General features: G+C 41.3%; 1 protein-coding gene across 1 annotated transcript in view; it reads right to left on the bottom strand.

The window, feature by feature from the left end:
• LOC131982152 (protein TANC1-like) overlaps positions 1 to 23,032 on the bottom strand; it is a 39,605-nt gene that overhangs the window by 7,880 nt on the left and 8,693 nt on the right. The window contains exons 6-19 of the mRNA XM_059346739.1: positions 22,452 to 22,733; positions 15,745 to 15,861; positions 15,324 to 15,614; positions 14,344 to 14,474; positions 9,888 to 10,119; positions 8,880 to 9,046; positions 6,263 to 6,571; positions 4,041 to 4,241; positions 3,580 to 3,683; positions 2,828 to 2,936; positions 2,317 to 2,439; positions 1,286 to 1,522; positions 793 to 1,002; positions 515 to 596 (exon numbers count right to left, since the gene is read on the bottom strand). Of these exons, the coding sequence (XP_059202722.1) occupies positions 515 to 596; positions 793 to 1,002; positions 1,286 to 1,522; positions 2,317 to 2,439; positions 2,828 to 2,936; positions 3,580 to 3,683; positions 4,041 to 4,241; positions 6,263 to 6,571; positions 8,880 to 9,046; positions 9,888 to 10,119; positions 14,344 to 14,474; positions 15,324 to 15,614; positions 15,745 to 15,861; positions 22,452 to 22,733 (2,595 nt within the window). The remainder of the gene's footprint in view (positions 1 to 514; positions 597 to 792; positions 1,003 to 1,285; positions 1,523 to 2,316; positions 2,440 to 2,827; positions 2,937 to 3,579; positions 3,684 to 4,040; positions 4,242 to 6,262; positions 6,572 to 8,879; positions 9,047 to 9,887; positions 10,120 to 14,343; positions 14,475 to 15,323; positions 15,615 to 15,744; positions 15,862 to 22,451; positions 22,734 to 23,032) is intronic.

Raw genomic sequence — 23,032 nt, 5'->3', positions numbered from 1 at the left:
GAGCACTGGAGGGGACTGTGTAATAGAATTATACTCTAATGGTGCTGTAGGCAGAGATACAGGCTTCATCAGACATGCTTTCAGGAAATGAAGCTAACAGAATCCTGCAGGCTGCACTATCACATCTGTGATAGAGGTAAAAGTATCACAATTGAATAAAAGCTGCTTTTTAGATGTAACGAATGTGGCAGGACGAAATATTCAGAGTGATAAATGTGATGCTCCGCTTCTGCAAAAAACAATCTAATTAATGTTTTGATATGAACCAGAGCATCCCTAAAATCACAACACTGGAACCAGTAAGTGGATATCTAGAACCCCGAAGCTGCTTCAGCTCTATTCACAGAGCGCACTGTGCATCAATATAAAGGTACGTTAGCTGTTTAATATTTATTCATTGCACACAATGGTAGAATGTGCCTAAAATGCAACACTGGAGCCCCTGAGCACAACTCTAGATCCACACTGATGGACAGAAAGAGCTAAATTTATCTGACTGATAGGAGAAATGCACCCGTTTCTCCCCAGAGAGAGTCGTGAGCGTCCATCTGCACTGCCAGCTGTTCGTCTTTCAAGTCCAGCAAGCTCTTCACCACCTGCAGGAAAACACAATTTTACAGTCTTACGTGTCGGTAGTTTGCTGTGCAGAAAGAAAACCAAAGCACCCACAGACCTTGACCACAACAAACTGCATCTAATAAATCCTCTGCGCCAAGCAAGGACAGGCAGCATGCATGCTCTACATAAAAATGCATTTCAGCATTTTGTCCTGAAGACTTGATGTGATGGTACCTGTGTGTGTCCCATGCTAGCTGCAGCTGTAGCCGCCTGCTGTGCTGCCTGTGTTTTCCCGCTCACAGTCTCATTGGTGTGGTGCTGCTGGGGGTCAGTGGGGATCTCTGCTGGCCAATCCTGGCCCAGCAAGATGTTGATGATTTCAGCATGGCCCTTCAGTCCCGCATGGACCAGCGCACACTGGCTACTCTTATCAGCATGGCCCACCTGGCATAAAGGGGTACACAGAAGGACTTAAACACTGGCCCAGCCGGGCCGGTAATACGCTGGCCTAGATCAGCCTGTTTATGTCATCTGCCTCCCAGAATAGATGCTGAAACTGGTGAATGTGGAACCAGGGCTGCTGAGGACACCACCAGCGTAAAAAGGTACTGAGAGACAGACTGCTCTGTCACAAATTGAAATCTGAGTTATCCATAGCAATTATGTTGGTCATAGCCTCCAAACCCACATCTGTCTCTCTTCCTCTCTGTACAGAAGTGACACTGACCTTGGCCCCTTTCTTGCAGAGCAGGCTGACTATGTCGCTGTGTCCTGCAGCGACAGCCAGGCAGAGCGCCGTCATGCCGCTGTCAGTGGTTCCATCTACCGGAGCGCCATTTTCAAGAAGCAGAGCCACCATCTCCATGTGGCCCAGGTGGGCATGGACGGCCAGGATGGGAGCATGTCCTACCACCTCAGTACACCAGGAGACACTAGCGCCCCCTAGCATCAGCAGACGGCTCACCTGCAGGGTGAGAAATAATCAACACTTTATCTCTGTGTATATAATATATATTTGAGTGCAGCAGAAAATATAAGTAACAGGATTGCATGTTTAAAACACAAAATATGAGTAACTGCATTTTGTTACAGTTACAGTTAAAATTGATAGAATTCTAAATACAGTTACTGTCTTTAAAAAGAGATTACTTGAATGGATTACTTTATTACTTCCGTCCAGGAGGTTATGTTTAGTGTTTGATTTGTTTGTCTGTTTGTCAGCAGGATTACAGAAAAACTACTGGCCAGATTTGCATGAAAGTTGGAAGTAGAGTGTAACTTTGGCCGAGGAAGAACCCACACAAGTTTGGAGCAGATCCAAATCACAGCACGAACACACGAGGGACTTTTCACTTTCATTTACACTGTGAGATGAGCCGTGATGAGCCCAGTGGAGCTTTGTGCTTTCTAACTGCCCTTCTTTATGTTTTACTCACTCTAAATTCAATATAAGGTTTGCATTTCCCTTAGACAGAATTTTTTTTAAAGAACAGTTCGTGCGTGTACTGTCCACCTGCCACCTGCCAACAGCTGAGGAGACTCAGGCAGGACACCTTAGGGAACGTGGAGAGAAGAGACCTGGATAAACGAGCTCCACAAGATGATTTTAAAGTAATCCAAAAGTAAATTAAAGTATTCAAAAGAAGGTTACTTAAATTAGGTAATCTAATGGAATACATTATAAATTACATTTGAGGGCATGTATTCAGTAATACAAAAACTAAAAGAGTTTTTTAATGCAGTGCACATGTATGTCACCTTGATGTTAGGAGTATAAAGGTTCCTCAGGGAGGCCAGAGCAGCCGACAGACTGTCTGTGCTGCAGTTCACCCACATGGCCTGAAGAACGCTGGAGGACACGCCCGTCTTCTTGCTCAGACCCTGAGAGAGAGAGAGAGAGACAACGATAGAGAAGGAGAGAGATTAAGTTTGCTCAGATGAGATCTGTGGTGCAGAATTTGAATTGTGTCCCAGGAGGAAAGCCGTATGTACAGAGTGCAAACTATGCATGCAAACACAAACAATATTCACTTTACCATGGGCGGTTTATTGATCTGAGCTGTGCTAATGTGTGTGGGTGATGGTAGGAACAGTGGTTCACTTCATTTGCATTGGTCTTAGTGTGTTTCTATGCAATAATACACAGTAAAGAGCAGCAGCTTGTTTGTGTGAATCCTCTGGGAATTGAGGTGTTTCAGAAAGTACAGTCAGTTCCAGTTAAACTACATAAGAAGTTATATACATACTGTAGTATCACAGTTCCTGTTACCTTGAAAATGTGGGCCTTGAGGATGTGGTGTCCCAGTTCCATCGTCTGCTGCCGGTTCAGCTTGCCCTCCTGTCTGGAGAACATGAAGGCCAGCAGAGCGTGGCCACTCCTGGAGATGGGTATAGGACTTATTACTCAGAAATTACTCATTTCTACTCCACCAGTCATTTCTTTAAATTGATTTAAACAATTTAGCATTGGTATATTCATTTTATTAATCTTCTGCTGTGTGATCTTTGACTTTAACAGCAGAAATACATGGGATGTGAAGCGGTTTGTAGCGTGTGGTTGCTGCCAGCTTCACTGTGTGCATATTGACTTGATTGACTTGTTTGGAAGCATAGACTATATTAACTGGTAATTAACTGGGTCTTTTGAACTACAGGACCATGGATACACACTGATTTCATTAATTTATTTTAATTTATTTGAAATGTAAAAACACCCACAATGCTGATTTGTTTTCCTTGCGAAGCCTCTGGTCCTATGAGTATTTATCTTCATCATTTTTAAACACTTTTCACTCTTTTTTTTTTTGCACAGATATATAAGGTCTTAACCTGTTTGAGGGATGTATGTAAAAAATACACCAGCTGCATAAAAATAGAGATGAGCAATGTGATGTCCGCACAGCTTTTACTGTGAGTGGAGCAGCTCCAGTAAGTTATAATAGAAGCTCCCTGCTGCAGGCGTTCTGCGGCAGGCGTGTCACGCCGCGTCTGTGTCCCAAGTATTTCGGTAGATATTCTCACCTAGGGTCACAGAGAAAGTCACTGCTCTCTCCATCTGCTCTCCAGACCAGCCACTCTCTGAAGGAGGGGTGACACAGCATCCGTGTGCCGTCCCGCCGCCTCACCTGCAAACAAACGATACAGGAAAGATGTTATGCTCCAATTTATCGCCCCTTTTTGTCCACCCAATTACTGTAAGTTCTTGAGATAAAGACTGGATCTAAAATCCTAGATGCAAGTAAAAGTGATGAACAGTAAAATAAACTTGCTTGCATCAAGCCTTTTGTTCCAGCAGCGGGCAGATTTTTGCAGATGTTGCAGCTTCCAGCTGTGCATTTGTATTTCTTGTGCACAGGGAATGTAATGTATTGTGATGTGTCATGTAATATATTGTTTGTTGTCTGTTGATTTGGTGGCGATTGGGGATAAATAAAGCTTTGTAATCTAATCTAATCATGATGTACCCTTCCATGCAGTCTCACCATGAATCCAGCCAGGCTGTCTAATCTCAGATGGAAGTCCTTCCACTCCAGCTCCCCCCTCACACTGCCTGCATTCAGCGCCCTGAACATTTGTTCATCAGTCAGTGGGTGCAGAGACGCCAGCGCCACATTTAGCACCGGAAGTACCCGCTCAAAGGCCTCTTTATCCGGGAAGCTGACACGACACATCAGCAGGTACACCTAGCAGATATTTATAAGGTTAATGATGTTGTGTGGGGGCAGACATGATTGCATGGTATATGTCCTCCATTACATGAACCAGTGACACCAACATTATAAAGGGAAAAAAGCAGAAACAAGCCGGCACATTGGAATTTGAGTTGAAATGTCACATCTTGTAGTGTCCTTAAGCTTTATGTAAATTACAGCTATAAAAACAAATCATAAAGAACAAAGAGCAAAGATTAGCATTTCATCACGTTGGGTAAACTGGGAATCATTTTCAGCTCGTCTTTGAATCTAGTTTTAATAGTTAACACTACTGAATTATTCATATTGTAGTTCTACACAAGCTGTCATATCTAACTGTTGCTGCCCACACACCTTTAAACACCTTTATGAATGCTTTTCCACATCCATTACCCAATCATTAAATCATCACATTTCAAGGCTTTTGTGTGTATAATAACACTTACTCATCTGTTGTCCCATCTTTCACTGATCATTATGTAATGCTCAGATGTGTCTGTCATTTACTTTAGTCACTCTGGACTATTTTTGGCACTTTGTTTAAAGTCTTTGATCGTGTCATTTTAAAAAATCTTTTATTGATCTGAATAGCGTGTGAGTACACACTTCCCTTTTAGTGAGAAACATGTCTAACAATGGCTGTCGCCTGTGTTCGTTCTGTGGGATTCTGAGGACGTTGATTGGTTCGTCCTCGGGCCAGATGCCATTTCACCCAGACAGCTCGCCGCTGACTGACAAGTGTTAAGTGTAAGACTGTGAACTTGACCAGATGAGGAGGAGGAAGAGGAGGAAGAGGAGCAGGCTGGGTCCAAAAATACACTCGAGGTAAAATGTTTCTTTGTGGCTCTAGAAAATTAAAGGTGCATTATTTGATTCTGGTTGGTTGTTGAGTCTCATTCATCAGTGGTCAGCTCTCAGAATCAGACAACCTGGGAATGAGACGCGACAAGCAGCCAGAATCACATATTTCACCTTTTAACACAGTAGTTTACATAGTATGTGCATTACTCCTCATCTATGGTTTATTATTTAGTAATTTATCTGTAACTTTTAGCTAACAATATCTTTTGCAACCATTTAGCCATTACTTTTACTGATTACAGTATAAACATGTTTCTTGCTTCCCTCCTAGTTTTCTATACTCTCAATCGGGGCATTAATTATATTATATATACATTATATTTATATTACACAATTATATTATATATAATTGTGGCGACAAAAACATTAATGTTTTTATAACGTTATGTCAGATACAAAATAGACAAAAACATCTGTGTAAGTACATTATTTAATATTTAATATTTAATATTTTTTCTTTTTTTTTCTGTGTGGACCCCCCACTGGTGACTGTTGGCTACAGCCTTGCTCTCAGTCCCAACATATGGTGTGTTCAGGTGTTCTAGCTGACTCAATATGTGTAAATATGTTTTTTTTTATCAAATCATAATTTTTATCTTTCCCATTTAGCTGATCTTATAGACAATCTATCTATGTACATGTGGCAGATGCTCATACCAGTACCTCGCAAACAGTAGAAACAGCACAAATAGAGAGGCAAATCCCCTACCGTGGCTCCTTGACAGTCAAATGATATATGGTGCTTCATTTTGAGATGCAAATATTATTTTTATCCCATTTGAATTCAGCCATGAATTAAAAATATGATGGTTGTCAATATAAAAGACAATTTTTTTTGCAAGTCAAGAAAGTCACAGATTGATATAAAACTGTAGTATAAGACTGTAGAAATAAGTAATTAGAAAGACGCCCAAAAGTCACATAAGTCACATCAGCACTATCTCTCTCGCTGAAGCTCTGATGTGTTTTGTTCTGGGATCTACTCAAACCAGCCATGACTCTTGCTTCTTCTTTCGCTTCCTGGCTGATCCAGTATTTCAGGATCAAACTATTATTTCTCTCCTGCCATTGACTACTACATGTTTTTTCACTGAAAGGAGAGGAACTTCACCTCTCGGTACCATTTGCTTAATCAACTCTACTTGTCTGACCTCTGACAGGGAGACGGGCACCACCAGGTAGTTTCCTCCCTTCAGAGCCAGGTGGCCCTTGTGGAACAGGTCCAGGGTCAGCTGCAGGTAGAGGATGGAGCCGTGGCTCCGTGTCGACAGGTGGCTGCTGAACTTGCTCAAGAGCAGCTGATCGGGGGCGGAGCCTGTTGGCGTGGTGACATTGGTGGCGACCTGCGTGCTGCTGTTCACCCGGTGATGGATGTAGTCACTCAGGTCGGCTCCCAGGTCGCTGCTGTCTGGCAGGATGTCCAGAGAGATGCCAGAGAAGGGAAGGAGGGTCGTGATGTCCTGCAGGGGAAGAAAATACATCAATTATTGCTGCTTGTTGGCAAAAACAGACAGGCACTCACAAACACCTCAGTATTTAAAGAATAGTAGGTAGCATGTCTCTAGCGCATTAGCTGAGGACAAATTAAAAGCAGTAAAATCAGGACCCATTCCTCAGATGCTGTTGCCTGTGACTCACGCAGAGCCATGGGATACAGTACAGTAAATAGTGTGACAATGACTCAAGCTCCAACATTGCTCACAGGCATCTCTCAGAGTCACATTTCATCTCCTCTCTGCCATCCTCAACTGCTCAACACCGGCCAAAACCAGCTATGACTGATTAAAAAAAAATCCATGTTATTGCAGCTCAGTTCCTCATTAACGAAGAATGACATTTTAGTCTAACGACAAGTAATTGACTTGTGGTCATGGACTGTGCTCCACTTAACCCTTTCCCAACCGATGTGTGAAATATCCAGGTTTTTCTATGCAAGAGTTCATGTTAAATGGCTGGTATAAGGGGATAGAGTGAATGATGGTCCAATCAGAGCTGGCAGCACTGGTCGGCTGAGATAATAGCTGTATTCTTCATCCTTGAATTTCTGTATTTAATGCTTGCTTGGCTTCAAATGTATCATGAAGAAAATGACCCCAAAAGTGTTTTGTGTATTCCCAAACACTAATCAAATTATGTAACCGACTGGCTGGCTGTCAAGCTCCAGCCTCCCAGCAGACTCCCAGTAGTATTACCATCCATTCAGGGCGTAATCCATGCAGCATTTGGAGGCTTGGTTCTGGCATTGGACAGATGCGTTTGCTGTTTGGTGGGATTACCAACCGGATTGAGAAAATACATCAGACGAGAGAGAGCGACGTGCCAAAAGCCACATCGTCTATAGCATGGCAGGAAAAGCACAACACCACACTATACAGTGTTTGCAGGGAGCAAAGACATAAAGGCATAACTGCTCTATTAGGTGCTGGAAGGGCAATAAAAAGTGATGCAGGAAAGAAAAGAAGCCTCCACACACCAGTCTGCATCACGACACAGCAGAGATGAATGGTATGCCTTTTTTCTATCTTATCTTTTTCCACAAACAGCGTCCTTGTTACACCTAATAATCCACAGACCTTTCAGCAACTATCACAGGCATTTTTTTGTGGTAGAAAGCAGTTCCACTGAAAATTGTTCTCAGTGAGATCTGCAGATTATCCAGAGAAATCGTGACATTTTATCTTGAAATGCACATCCACCTATTTATCTACCATCGATTAGCCACTTACTCTTCTCAGGGGGGTTGGAGCCAATCCCAGGAGATATTGACTGGGCGGGTACACCCAGGGAGAAAATGTAAAAAGAAAGAATATGTTGCCACCAGCTAGCCCTCGCTGTAAAACTGCCACAGTGGCCAACCACGGTACTGCAACAACATCATCAACAACAACAGAAAGTCCCTTGCACCCTGAAAAGAAAAACTTTCCCTGCAGACCTTCATTATAGCAGCTTTCTGTCAAACATTTAACAAAAAAGCCTCAAACTGCAAACAAACAAGGTTATTAGTCTTTGCATCGTTAATGTGTAAAGTGGCAAGAAAATGGTGGATGAGCTTGAAGAGCTGTTTGAATTCAAATGAGTCTAGCAGTCCAATATCAAGATCTCATAAAACATCCATTAGTACATTGTGGAAGGATTGACTATATGCCACAAGGCTAACAAACATAGACAGGCAACCATCATGTCACATCTGGACAGTTTCAGTCTGCAATTAACTGAACCTGCATGTTTATTTTGACTTATTTTTTGTCAAACCAGAGAACCTGAAGTCAAACATTTCATCACAGAGGAAACTATGCTGTTGATTTTTTTAATTTCAATGATGTGACAGCGACAAACCAAATTCAAGTGACCTCCATTGTACTGGGGTGCAGACTAGATGTGCAGCTTGACAGCACTAAAGATAAGTGAGAACACGTGTTATCTGTGATTCAGGCAGACAGTAGCCAAAGATTGACAACATGACAGCTGGCCATAGTGGGGCAACACATCTAAATGGCCCCATGGTGGCTGGCTGCAGTATAGCTCATAACTCCATGTTAGCAGGAGAAACTAATGGAATCAAAGTACGCATCAGATAAATAATTCCCAAAATATGATTTTAACATTTTAGGTAGCTTTGTCCTTATCATGCTGATGTATGTACACACTGTAATTAACCCACTACTCTACTTTATTTCAACCATTCCCGTCTTTATACCCTGATCCGATCCTTTGAGCCAGGTTGGCTGTGTCAGATTTAACCGTAGTAATAATAATAATCGTACTCACCACCAGGCCTGTCCTGACTGTGACCACCAACTTCAGCCAGAGCGGAAATTTGGAGATTATTTTGGTAATGAAAGTGGCGATTGTGTCCCCATAGTCTGGTTTATGGAATTCTGCCTCGTTGAGACTGTCAACCACGATGATGTAGTCCTCTTCAGGAAGCCTGCGCTCTAAATAAAGCAAAAGATGGAGAAAAAATAGGCTGAAACACAATAAAAGACCAGATATATTAAATTAGTCTTGCAAAGAGAACATAATAAGGAAACAAAGACAGATGGTATGAGAGTTTTATCCAAATCCTTTCATGGCTTAAAATGTGTTCATTTTCTTTTCCAGAACAGGATATGTTGCGAAAAGCACCAACTGCTGATATTGATTGTATTGTGCTCAAAGAGGCCAGAGGCCATTGTTGTTTATTAGCTCAACACAGGACATATCCATCATGTTTCACATAATCTAAGCTGTCAATGCAACCCTGCAAGCCTGTGAGGACTCACACACTCAGGCACAAGGGCTCTCCATTTTTTTCTAACCTGCTTAATAGTGATGGAGTAGACAAAACACTCCTCTGCTCCGACTGTGGAGGGCCCGGCCATAATAACACATCAATCTAGCTGACTGACTGGATCATGAGGAACTGAGGTGGCTAATGTAACATTCACAGCCTCTCCCAGTATTCTGTGACCTTGAAATGTGGGATGCTGATGATTCACCAGGGCAAAAATAACACTCATCATTTCCTATGTAAATGACCTAACATCTGCTTCACACTACACTGTTTCAAATCATTGACCTTAACTAGGGAAATAATCTATGGGCCCTTCACGGAGTCATTAACAGGCTATTTCACACAGGAGGTGGCAGTGGGCTCCTAATTGCATGTGAGGGGAGCAGCCAGTTCTCCACCTAAAACTGATACTATTTTAAAATTTAAAAAGCTCTTTAAACATGAATATCACATTTGTCTTAAAGTGTACGTGTGTGTGTGTGTGTGTGTGCAGACTTCATTACCCTTGCGCAGGCTGGCGATGGGCTCCAGCACGCCCTTCCTGAAGGCAGCGATGGGGTCCTGGACGCAGGATCGCAGGCTGAGAGTGTTCTGGATGTGAGGCTCTTGGACCAGCAGCTCCCTGTACGGGCCCAGCTGCGGCGCTCGGGCCAACAGGGCGGCGACGCTGTGCACAAACTCTGGGACCAGGCAGGTGTAGGTGTTGTCAGCCTGACAGAAGTGGTAGGCTACCACCTGGCAGGAGGAAGGAGCAGGTTCAACACTGGAAATGCAAAGCTGGTTTCTGTTTCTTACCTACCTATGCTACAGTTCATATCAGATATTGAATCCCAGAATCACAAAATCACACAAAAATTCATCTTGTCAGGATTTGGACCACTGTTGTGAGGCGCTACTGGCAGCTACAGGAATGTTTTAAGTGTCTGCAATCCAAGTGGCAAAGAGCCAAAAGCTGCATTTGCTTGAATAGCCACTTGAGACTGCCTCCAAAAGCAAACCAATCCCTATAGAAGCCAATGATAAAGCTCCCAACTTTCCAGCAGAAATAAACATGTTTACAACTTGTACAAAGAACAGCTTTGGTCTTTATAATTCCCCTATTCATCACTGAACTGTAGAAAAAGTGACATTTTATATAATGCACCCATTTAAATTACATTAAGGCTTAAGTCAGGAATAACTATAAGGGCCAAGACTTCCTCTCCAGTGAGCCAGTCATTGATTACATTCCAGTTAGCAACTTATCAAGGCAAAAATGGAGATGATGGAACATATTTTGCACAAGTAGGCAGTTTAGCTAAGTTAGCCGTGTTTCTAAAAAGCTATTTTTTCATGAGACAAGAGCCAATGGGTTCAGAGATTACACTTTGTCCAATGCTTTCCTTCTTTTGCTCTCCACTTTTACCTGCATTCAACCAAAACCAATCAAATGCAACCGGTCAACTCTTCTCAGACTACAAACAGGAGCTGGAACGCTTCTGATACCAAATATTGTCTCTATGCCTCAACATGAAGCTGTCTGAGACGACACTGAGAGGTTAGTTATATCACAACTGGAGAGTATTTCTACATTGAAAAAAAGAAACTGAAGGCTCTTCTAGTTGGAAAAGATGTTTTTACTTTCCCCCGACTTGCTTCAGCAGCCGTGATAGTCAGTGACAGACAGATGGTTCAGCCAATTACCTGGCAAGGATTTGTGAATGTGCCTGCCCTATCCAAAACAGTTTCCAATGACAGCTTTCAGATGGAACTGTTGACAAACCATCTGGAGCTGCAGGTTAATCTGTATCTGTTTATTATAGAGGAATATCTGTGTTCAGGTCTAAATAAAAGCTGTGTGACTGGTGGACATGTATAGTTAAATAGATCAGGAGGAGTTTCAGGATTGCACTGGGCCATGTGCATGGTTTTACTTTAAGAAACTGGAGGTGGTGTATCTAATGGAAGGAACTCCACATGAATGTGAAGTTAGTCTTAAGTGTCTATGAACAGAAATGAGAAAGCAATAGAGAAAACTCTCAAAACTGAAAGGCCATTTTATATGCAGTTTTCAGACTTCAATCAGTCACTTTTTCGTTTACTGTCTAGTCACACACTGCCATGCTTTTTTCACTTGGGGCAATTTTGTGATTTCTGATATTGGGCTATATAAAAGAAGTGACTTGACAGGCTTCAATATCGTACCATGAGGGAAAATTTGTGAAATGTCTGAATATTGAACATTTTTAGCCAATAGCCTATAAATTAAACTTTTTATTGAGTTCTCGAGTGAACAAGAACAGACACAAAACAAAGCAGGTCTAAGGTGAGTTCAACACAACATATAGACTTGTTTTAATAAAGCATGAAGAGATGCCAGGCTAATTTCTAGGAAAGCCAGTGAACAAATACATCAAACTGTATCTCCATAAGACACATGTCATTATTTGAGTCTGTGTGTCCACAGTTTTTGTTTACATTTTGGCAGATCTGAATCAAGAGAAGTCATAATGCTGCAGCAGCTCCTGTTCACTGAGTAGAGACAATGCTTTGATACTGAAAAAAAAAAAAGAATCTGATGAATATGGAGGGGAACGAATAATACTGCAAAATCGGATGCTGTTTGTATCTGTTCAGAGCGCATTTTCTGCTTCTATCCGAAGAAATAAAAAAAGGAGAGAAACAATCTCCAAGACTGGAACCACAGAATATAAAAACAATATGTGTTACTATAAGATAACACGAAGATATAAGCACAGAAATCATATTTTCAGAACTCGTAGAGGTATCTGAGTCATAACATAGCCTCATGAAAGTCATCCACAAGATCTTCATTCAACATAATTCAGCAGAACATCAATATAACACATTCAGTAAACAGTTGGCTTATTCGGGCAGCAATCTGCATGGTAAACAAGAGCTGCAGAAATGAAACATATCAATACCAATAGCTGTGGTTTCTGCAATAAAGAAGCCAAGCTGCACAAAAGCATAAAATGCAAAATCATTGAAGTGCATCGCAAATGTCTCGCTGAAAGATTAAAAGCAGTTAAGTGTGAGTGCATTTATGCAGATAAACACACCTTTCACTAGTTTTCACTCCCAGCCTTGACCAGAGTGGTCCACATATCACGTTATCAATGATTTTACTTTTGAGCTAACATCCTCACAATCACAAGTCTGACTAGTTCCCATGGAAACTCTTATTGAGGCCAAGTTAGTAAATTTAGAAGCTTCCATGTCATCTATGTGATGCAATCAGCAGCATGTTCTACATGTGCCCCAAAAGAGAGGAGAAACTATGACATCCAGAAATGTGTGTCACAAATGTGCAGCCCCACAGCTCTTTAAAGAAGAACAATCCTGATGTGTGTTTATCTCTTTGAATTGATCCCTCTTCAGTGGTTTGTGAAGGCTTGTAACAGTCACAGCTCCCCACAGTGCTCTGCTGTTTGTGCTGCTCTATTATATTACCCTGCTTACAAATCTGGTGCAAGAAGAAAAAACCTAGGGTTATCAAAGCAGCTGTGAGAAGAACTAAATCTAGGGACATTCCTACAATGTCAACACAATTTCTTTCTTTTGTATGTTTTAACTGCAGGTGAGGCAGCAGTCTGCCCAGCAACAGCATAAATAACAAGAACCATACAAAAGAGACTGTGGATATGTGTGTGTTTGCTGTATCTTTATGAGGATCAATTCCTTATTTTTTATTTTATATTGTACTTCATAAACACATTTATTTCAGTATTTACTTCTTCAAAAAGCTGTTTGTTTCTGGGTGTAACATTGGAATTACGTTTCATACGGTTTTATTTGAATTTGTGTGAGTTAGATCAGAAGAGCCAAACCACTCCAGTATTGGGTCAGTAAGCAGAAAGCACAAAGCAACATGAGCTGGACCACGTCCCTGAAGGTAACACAACCCTCCTTCCCTCAGCTCTAAAGATCACTAGTAGCTCATTTACTAGTTATGTCTCGTTTGTTTAGTCTGTACGAGATGACACATTTCGGGGAGTGATGTGCCACAGTGCCTTGAAAGTATTCAACCCCAATGGTGTGTTTTTACTTTGGTCCATTCCAACCTGCAAGTTAAATTATTTTTATTAGAATTTTATGGAATATACCTGCAACAAATAACCCAATATGGTGAACTGAAATAAAAAACTTCATAACTGTTGATTTGAAGCCCCCTTACAAAACTCCCAGTTATGTTCAGAAGTCCCATTAGGACTCTGAACTCTGTTCTGTAGGAACATCTGGGGCATGTTCAATCTCAAAATGATATCAACTGTTTTGCTTTGGTTTCCAAGTTGAACACATTTCTGAAAACAGTGTGCAACAGGCTTAGAGGTGTGTTTCCTCTTATTTGGTCGGTGTGTCAAAGGTGTCATCAAATGATCAGCATCATGTATATAAACCTGCTGTAATGAGAACTTTAACTAACATCAAGAAGTTTTTTTTTCCATAATATGGTTTTCCTTCCACTTCACCAATTATTAAAGTTTTAGGCAGGTACTTTACATAAAATCCAAACAAAAATACATTTAAATTACAGGATGTAAGGCAACAAAATAGGAACAATGCCAGGGTTGGTGGTAGGACAGTGTAGCTTCCTTGAGTTTTCGCGGGTTGTTTCTGCCCCTGGTCCAGAAAAGTCTGGCACATAACCCCGCTGTAAAGTAAAGCATTGACATTTTTACACTTTGGATTCTATACAGGCTGATGAAACAAAATAAAACCTGATCATTAGTGAGGTAGGAGGACAGTATTTAATGCAAAGCTAGCCGTCTCCTGGCTACTGCTTCCTATTTAGCATTCAAACACCCTCATCTAACTCTCCGCAAGAAACCAAATCAACACGTTTCCCGAAACGTCAAACAACTGCCTTTAGGTTAGAGTGGTCCTCACATGTATAGAAGCACCAACGTGTGTGTGTGTGTGTGTGTGTGTGTTTGGTGTGTGTGTGTGTTCAGGTACCTTGGCAGCGAGGCATCTGACAGCCTCCTTCCTCTGTGTTGTACTATCGCTGGTTCCTGCAGCAGCAGCACTCTGGCTGGGCTGGGAGTCAGCTGGCTGTTTGGAGGCAGCTCTTCCCTGTTTATCCCCACCTGAGCAGGCAACAACAACACACGCAAAGCTGCCATTTATACTCGTTAGATGAAGTCTCTGGTGTGAGCACAGGAATGCCAGGAGTGAAGTAGAAAGACAATTAAACTGCTGCAATTAATTAGTGCATCTGTAAGCAAGACTGGCATTATGGCATTAAGCAGAACCACATTAGATGTCAGCGGGAGAGAGCAGGATGATAAGTCTGATCCCTGCACACCTCACAATACCCTCTGTTACATTTAAACAACATTAAGTACAGATATCAATGAATAATGCAATGATGCTGAAGAATGAAAGGCACCATGTTCTTTTAGAAAACTATTTTAGTTTTGCTTCTTCTGTGATGCTTTGTCCTCATCCTGTAATCTCAACTTTTTATTGCACTGCAGGAAAAGGCTGAAAGAACATGATACAGGAAATCTGTATTTGTGGTCGTTTCACAGGTTTAAGTTTTCGTTTTCGAGATGAAGTACCTGCACGCCACAGCATTCCACATGCATTTATTTTGCAATGTGAAAAATCTGGTTGTATGAGAGGTTTCTCCCTTTTTTCCCCCGAGAAAGGAGCATTTCTAGTGCCACTCATGATAAGAAAAAAACAACAATCTCAGTCTCCTTACACAACCGCAATCAGCAGAGAAACCTCAGGGGAGAACTTGAAAGAAGAGTGCGTGACCCACTTACCAACTCTTTCCCAAAAAGTGATATTTTCTCCAATATCTTACAAGAATCTGACATTACTGGAGCATACGAGAGAATGTATCATTTCAACTTCTGGCGCTTTGCTGTGCACTTACAGATACACACCAAAACAAATGATACTGCTGAGAATACAGACGGAGGTCTTACATTTGGGGGAGGAGCTGGGACTGTGAGGGATGCTGGGACCTCCCTGTGGCGTGCGCATGCCGTGACAGCTGAGCGTCACCAGCCGCCAGATGATGGCGGTCTTGCCAGATCCTGCGTTCCCCACAATGACAGCACCGCGTCCCTCACAGCTGCTCGTCTTCTTCAGGACCTCCTCCAGGCGCGTGAAGAGCCAATCACGGCCCACGAAAGGTGTTTCTGCGTTGACCCCGGGGACTTCAAACAGCAGCGGTTTCAGCATGATGTCAGCTTGTTTGAATGGCACCAGCCTCCCTGGATGGAGAGAGGGAAGAGTTAGAGCTGGATAGAGATGATATGTCATTCATCAGGGATACTGGGCTAGGGAGAGTGTTCCACACAGGTCTGGAGCTTTTTTTACACTGATTTCAAAGCCACTAAATACCTTTGGAGTCATCATTTGTGCGTCCAGCGGTGTTGTGTTTGCGGACAGAGCTCCTGTGTCCAGCAGCTCTTTGGTTGTCCAGAAAACTCAGATCTTCCAGTCGAGTGGAGCTGGTTGCTGTAAAAAGAGAGCGGGGGGGGAATGGATGAGAGTGTGAGAGAGATACAGGAAATGTGCAAAGATACACATGCACCCCACACAAGTGTCAAATTCATTGCTCGAGTCAATTATTGTATCCATGGAGACGTGAGACATAAACATTTGTTGCTCTCAATGCTCAATGACCTTGTGGAGAGAAGAGGGAGGAAAAGAAAAGAAAAACAACTCATCTCACATCCTGCAATCTCAAGCTAGCACGAGTCTGAAATGACCAAATGCTTCATTTTTTTTGTCTCACACGTCAGAACAGAAAATTTGCGCTGATCTCTGGAAACACGTCGCCGGCTGTAATGCAGCAACGTATCAGCTGTCAATCACAGGATTACACACATTCTTCTAATGACTAAATGAGCTACACCAAAGCCAACATGATAAGTAAAATGAAGGAAAATGTGGTAGAGAAGGGCAAGAAACAAAAAGAGTTGTTTACTCCTACATTCCCTACCCGTCCGCCCACTCACACACACAGTTTACAGGTCAGCACGGCTTACTTTCTGCACTTCTCAAGACATTCAGCAGGCTTCAGTCCAGGCTGTGGTGGAGAATTAAAAAATGGTTTAATGAGTTAAATTTTGTCTCCTGCTAAAATAATAATCCACTTCTGCTGTTACAGCATATCATTATGCAGCAAAATGCAGAGTGACAAAAAACAGAAAGCCATGAACACTAAAATGAATCCAATACACCACTGCTGTAATAAATAGGATGCATTAAATATTTGTGGTGTTGACACTGTGTTGCTTCCAATCTAGTGTCATTTTCAGCTTGTAGCTTCTAGTGGTTCTGAATTTGATTGCACTCTACTGTAATCTGTTTCTAATGTTTTTGGACAAAATATGAAGAGTTCATTTGCAAAAACAGATAAAAACCATTTAACACGATTGTGACTGGTTTCCAATGAGTGCAGAATAAAAAAAACCCTTCAATAAAATTAAAAAGGTTTGAGATATCTTATCGAGACAACCCAACAACAGAAGGTTGAATTAAAAACAACAACAGAAAAGAAGAAGATAAATTTAGGAAGATAAATCAAACCAGAGATTTCTGTTTTTATAAGGGACATCTCCATATGTTGTAGACTAAATATAAACAACTTGTACATATTGCAGATCAGTGCTACATTATGAACAGTTAAGAGTCTAAAAACAGTCCATAAACAACTTATTACACAACAAGTGAAGTTTTGCATTACGCCCCAAAAAACTCAACATTTGAAATAAGGTATTTTTGTTTCAGCGGCTTTTTAATTGCATTTCATTACATCTTTTTTGTTCTTATTTTGGCAGGTTTTACCTTTATTTAATCTCTGCCAGGATTTACCTGGGAGACAGGACAGAGATAGATACAAAAAGCAAAAAAATGGGTTTGATTTAAACTCTAGAGACTAACGAACATGTGGGAGTTGAGAATGTTTGTGAAAGTTACACTTTATCTGTCCTAAATGTAGTTTAATTTATAAGCATCATCAGATTGAGGCTCCAACAGTAACTTTTCATCATTTCCTCTTTTTCTCTCTGTTAATTAAGGAAAATCTAATCCAAGTGCATTATGAACCTAGCTAGATTACAGACTCTGGAACAGAAAGTTTATATTCTCAGTCCTGAAGAATACAAATAGTGTCTTTGTGTAATAAGATAGCTTTTAAATGTGTCCTGCAAAAAAGTTATCTATTTTTTCTATGACACCATATCATTATGCAGCAAAACACAAAAGCCCTGTGCACTAACAGGGATTCTCAAGCTTTTTCCTGGTGGGGCTCTTTTCTATCATGGAGTAAATAGTAGGAGAAAATTGATTCTTCATATTATTTGTATTATACTGCATCAGAGATTAGTTATTTCCTGTTATTTTTAAGGAGTAGTTTAATATAATTCTTGCCTCTATTGTGCCTTTTTTAAACAATCATATATACTTTGACAGGCTTCTTTTTTGACAAATTAGTATTTTCCTCCCACGACGCTGGGCATATTACTGTTAGCTCTTTGATTTTATTCTAATGCAGGATGAGACAAAAAGGCTCTGTGAATATATCTTGTGTTCAGATCATCACTGTGCCCTTATCCTGTGAGATCATTTAAGTTTATATCTTAAAGAATATTCCAAACTTTACAAACAACAATTTCATTACGTTTTCTCTACATAAATTAATGAATTGGGACATCTTGGATTGTAATGATAATGGTTTTCTGAATATTTAGGTTTGCTTTTATTATTATATTGTTATTGGGTTGTGTGTGGAGAAGCATACATCTACATTTATGTAATGCAATAGTTTACAGCATCAGTATTAAAATATATAGTGTTATTACCAAAAAAGCTTGGAAAAAATTGTCAGAGAAAAAACTATTGCTATTTTAAGAGTTTGTTTTCAATGGGAAGTCCCAGACTGGCCCGTTTCATTCATTCATTGCTGTTATATTAAAAAAAAAAATCCTCTGTAAAATCTGTAAATCTGGCATTACTGCGGCCTCTAATCCCTTCAAAGTGGGATAAAAAAAAGGCCTGAGTCACATTGCACTCATCTATAAAATACTGTAGATAGACCAGTCAAATGGACTGTTGATGACCTCACCACATAACTATAATCATGTACTGTACATGTGAAATGCAGTCGCTGCTTATCTCAGAGCATCTGCAGGAGTCTGAGCAAGTCACAAGTCTGAGCTGTTACAAGCTTAAAGCTTTAAAACAGCAATTACGTCCCCAGCCTGGAGACACCGGCCAGCAGCGTCCTCCAGCAGCATCGTCATCACAAATCACCAAATCACTCCTCACTCACTCACACGTGAGCCTCACAAGATTAAATGTGTTTATGCTCTCTTCACTGACATTTCATGTTGACTGTAATACTGCCTCTGTTTTTATTTTGAACAGGGAGAAAGACACGCTGAACTGGCGTTCTCACAATGCTGCGGTACATACTGTACAGCTCCACCAGCACCGTTCAACACTTTGGCAGATCAGATCGTATTCTGATAGATGGAGCATCCTGCGTGTCCATCATCCTGCAGCAGCAGAGGGAGAGAGTGGTGCTCAGCCACTGAGGCCATATTATAATTTACAGGCTTTTAAGAGCACATGGAACCTGCTCTGTGGAGTACACAGGGAACAATGAGGGGCTCCCTGATGCAAGACAAATCAATTACAGCGTGAACACCGCAATTATGATAAAAAGAAAAAAAAAGATTGGGGGACGAGCAAATAATAAAAACCTGGAGAGCTGAAAACATGAAATCCCTTTCAACAGGTAGAAGAGGGCTTTTAGGACAGGGACATGGAAGAAATTACTGCTCTTGTCAAGCAAGAGCTGAAGAGGAGAAGTGAGGATTGAAAGAACATCCACAGAGAGAGAGGATGAAGAAGAGTGTGAAGGAGGTGTGGAGTGGGAAGAGAAAGACTGCTGGCTAAAGACAGCCGGGCCAAACGGCTGATGGACCGAGGAAGCAGGAAAGAGTTCACAATGTTTCATCTGACACAGAAACAGAACGGCTCTGTATCTGATGGGACCCTCCACCACTCCCAGTCCTCTCACTGGCTGCCTTTATTACTGGTTATTATATTATTATTATTACTGGTGACAGTGTGGTTGATCATTCAACACACTAAAGGTCAGTCTGGCCGAAGCCCCCAGCACGGCTGATAGCAGGAGCCACTCATGGTCAACTCAGCTGGCACTAATTCTACTCAACCTTTACAACATTTAAGGAATAGTTTGACATTTTTGTGCTTATTCACAACGAGAGTTAGATGAGTAGATCGACATCACGCTTATATAAATATGAATATATATATCTAGGTGGTTAGCTTAGCTTGTTTTAGCATGAAGACTGGAAATGGGGAAAAAAACTTTCCAAAGTAATCAGAATCGACCACCAGCGCCCTTAAAGCTCACTGACTCCAAGTTTTATCTTTTTTGTTCATAACGTACAAGAAAAAAGGGCAAATACAACAACTGCAGAAAGGGAACAAGTCTCCCTTTAACTTGAGTTCAAGTTGGGTCTCCAACATTGTCCCATTATTTAAAACCGGATTACATCTGCCCCACCTGTCACATAAGAAAGACAAGAATAAAGGAATAATTTACCCCAAAATGATCAGTTGTACATTAGTTACTCTCCCAGTGTTACCTTCATTTTTTAAAGAAAAAATCTTGATGAATTGAAGTCAAATGGGGCTGCATTTAAAAACAGCAGAACCACATCAAAAGCCAAACACATGGCAATGTTTGGGAAGAAGTGAGTGTGAAACTGGAAAGATGAGAAATACTGTATAATACTGAGTAAACATAAGTTTTGATATGGTTCAGCTGTTAAACGCAGCCCTCCTATTACTTCAATTCATCAAGAATTTTTTGTTTTTTAAATTACTGTTCGTTGAAATATGCAAGACCAACAAACTTTTCTTCACGATTTGAAGGTAACGGGGGAGTAGCTGCTGTACGAGTGGTAGTAAAGTATTCCTTTAAGACTCTGGTGAAAGACTCGCTGATTGGAAGACCGGGATCTCAAACTGAAAGCAGGAACAGCACTAAACATCATATCTGTGGTTGAAGCAGCGACTGCACATCTTCATCCTCTGACTTGTTCACAAATAAAAACACACGAGTGCTTTTGGCGCTCCTTCTTCCTCCGACAGCCATCACACTGTGCAGAGCTTCTTGCCAACATGGCCCCAGTCTCACCCACTGGGGGGCTGATGAAGCAGGTAACTGGTATTGACTCTGTAAACAGTCTCGGACTACCTTTTGTATTCCTGTGCTGGCAACAATCAGTGTTAATCTCCGGGAAACTTTGAGAACATGAGGCGCTTCCATCCAATCCATAAATTCTGATTATTAGGCTGCTAATGAGGACAGGGAGTGAGGAACACGAGGTGATGGAGCCTCCATCTATTCCATACTTACAATTATGCATTGACTAATTGGAAAATCATCTGCTATTCAACATACGTTAATATATATGGAATATGTTTGGATTGTAATCAACATATTCTGTCTTGTTTTTCTCTGGATGTTCTGCTGCTGATAATGTTACTGTTTTGCATTCACTAATGTATGGTCTACAATGTAATCATGCATAATATGTTATACATTTTCTAAGACAGTCTTAAAATTTTAAGTAGTGGAGCACATGTTTTTAAAAACCTGCATTCATTATATTCTTATCTGTAGTCCATTATTCTTTATTGCCAATATTGCTGCTATAACAAAACATTTCCATGCAAGAATAATCAAATCTGAGTACTGTATATAATAATTTCCGTGTACACTGTTACTCTATGATCCTCTCTTTCATCAATGTGGAGTAAGAGTCTAGCGGCTACAGTGCTATGTGGCTCGCCTCATCTTTATTCTGAATTTCATCAAGGGTGCCTAAATGAAAGCACCAGCTGACAGAAGAAACTGGCAGGCGTTACTGTGAATGCACTCCTTAGGGAATCTCTTCTTTTGCTCCAACCACAAATGAACTGACATCTAAGGGAAGAAAAAGAGCCTCGTGCACTAGCAAAGATCGTGACTGGAGAGGGAGGGGGATATTTTTATGACAACTGGAGGCCTCCCAGGACATTTAACTGGTCCTGCTCACTGTGTGTATCAGCCTCAGTGGTAAGTAGAACACCAGCACACAGTTTTGCCCTGCATCACAGAGATCATGCAAATGATGCTTCTCCTGCATCAGATGAATAGTCAAACATCAGATTAATCAATCTGCCAATCAATCAATATTTATCAGTCTGTTAATTAACCACCCGGGTCATAGCTGTCACATTCATTCCCTCATTAACCTGCTCCATCAACAAAGTAATTGAAGCCCTAGCAACTCACTAATCAACACATTATGTCTTGTTTGTTTAGTCCTCACAAAAATAGAAGTGTAAAAGCGACATGTTGTGGTTTTATGGGGGTTATGTGTGGAACTATTTCTTGGCTGGAGGTGACAGAGAGACTCCAGGAAATAAAATGCACTAATTAGTGAGCATTAGAGGTGCTGCTAGGCACATTTTGTTCCCTTAGGAGAGAGCCAGGCTAGCTGTTTCTAGTCCTTATGCTAAGCTAAGCTAACAGGCAGCTGGCTCCAACAACACCTCTCCTCTATGGAGGAAGACAAGAGAGACCTAATCATTTTTTAGCCTCTCTGTAGTTTTGTGTGTCTTTGGAGTTGTTTGTAATTATTTTTGGTCTTTTTGTATTTGTATTTTGTGCCCGTGGCTGTAGTTGATCTAGATGTGATTTTGTGTCTTCTAGTGGTGTTTTCCCTTTTTCATAGTTTCATAGTTCGTGAGTGTCTTTGTGTGTCTTTGCAGCTGTTTTGCATCTCTTTGTAGTTGTTAAGGTATCTTTGTAGTCTTTTTGTGTCTTCCTGGTTGGTAAGTGAGTCTTTGATTGATATTTTGCAGGTGAAGGGGCTTGTACCTGTAGACCCATTCACTAATCCATCCATGACAGTAGTATTGATCTTCTCATCAAACTCTCAGCAAGAAGAGGTATTTCCCAAAATGTCAAAAATATTATTATAATCGCAGAATAACAGATAAGAAGCTAAACATACCTGCCACAGAGTTTGGCCGGGGCATGGCGAGGGAGGAGGTGGTGTGTATGTGGTGCTGTGGGAGGGGTCTCTTGGGCGCTGGTGGAGTCCTCTGCTCCGTGATGTCACTTCTAGGTAAGGCCTCATCTGGTTGGGTGGTCAGATTGTCCCTGGTTGGCCCGGGATGGCGGTCCTCGCTTGCATGGCCCATTACCCCAGCACCGCCCCCCGGGCCGTCCTCCTTAGTCAGGACCTCACTGCCGGCGCTGCGCTCCTCATTCTCAGACGAGCTAGTGATGGTTGCTGAGCCGCGAGGAAATATGGGTTAAGTGAGGCAGCCAAAAAAAGAAATCATACTTCTAAAGAAGAACATATGGCATGCAATTGCTTAGTTGCATTTTCATTTTCAGTTCAAAGTGACTAAAGACACAAAGCTCAGCTTTGCCTTCTCACTTTCACTCAATCAACTGTTAAACACGCCTACGCTCAAAACTCATCAATCAACCAGTTTTACTGTACTTGATGTGGCCTTTGCACTTTTGTATTTAACTATAAATACAAAGTCTATTTAGGGAGAAAAAAGTGTCCTATTTTAAGAGAAT

The sequence above is a fragment of the Centropristis striata genome, chromosome 2 (assembly GCF_030273125.1).
Source record: "Centropristis striata isolate RG_2023a ecotype Rhode Island chromosome 2, C.striata_1.0, whole genome shotgun sequence".
Taxonomy (NCBI): domain Eukaryota; kingdom Metazoa; phylum Chordata; class Actinopteri; order Perciformes; family Serranidae; genus Centropristis; species Centropristis striata.
Note: the sequence above shows the minus strand (reverse complement) of the source record. Positions and strands in the feature narration are given on the sequence as shown.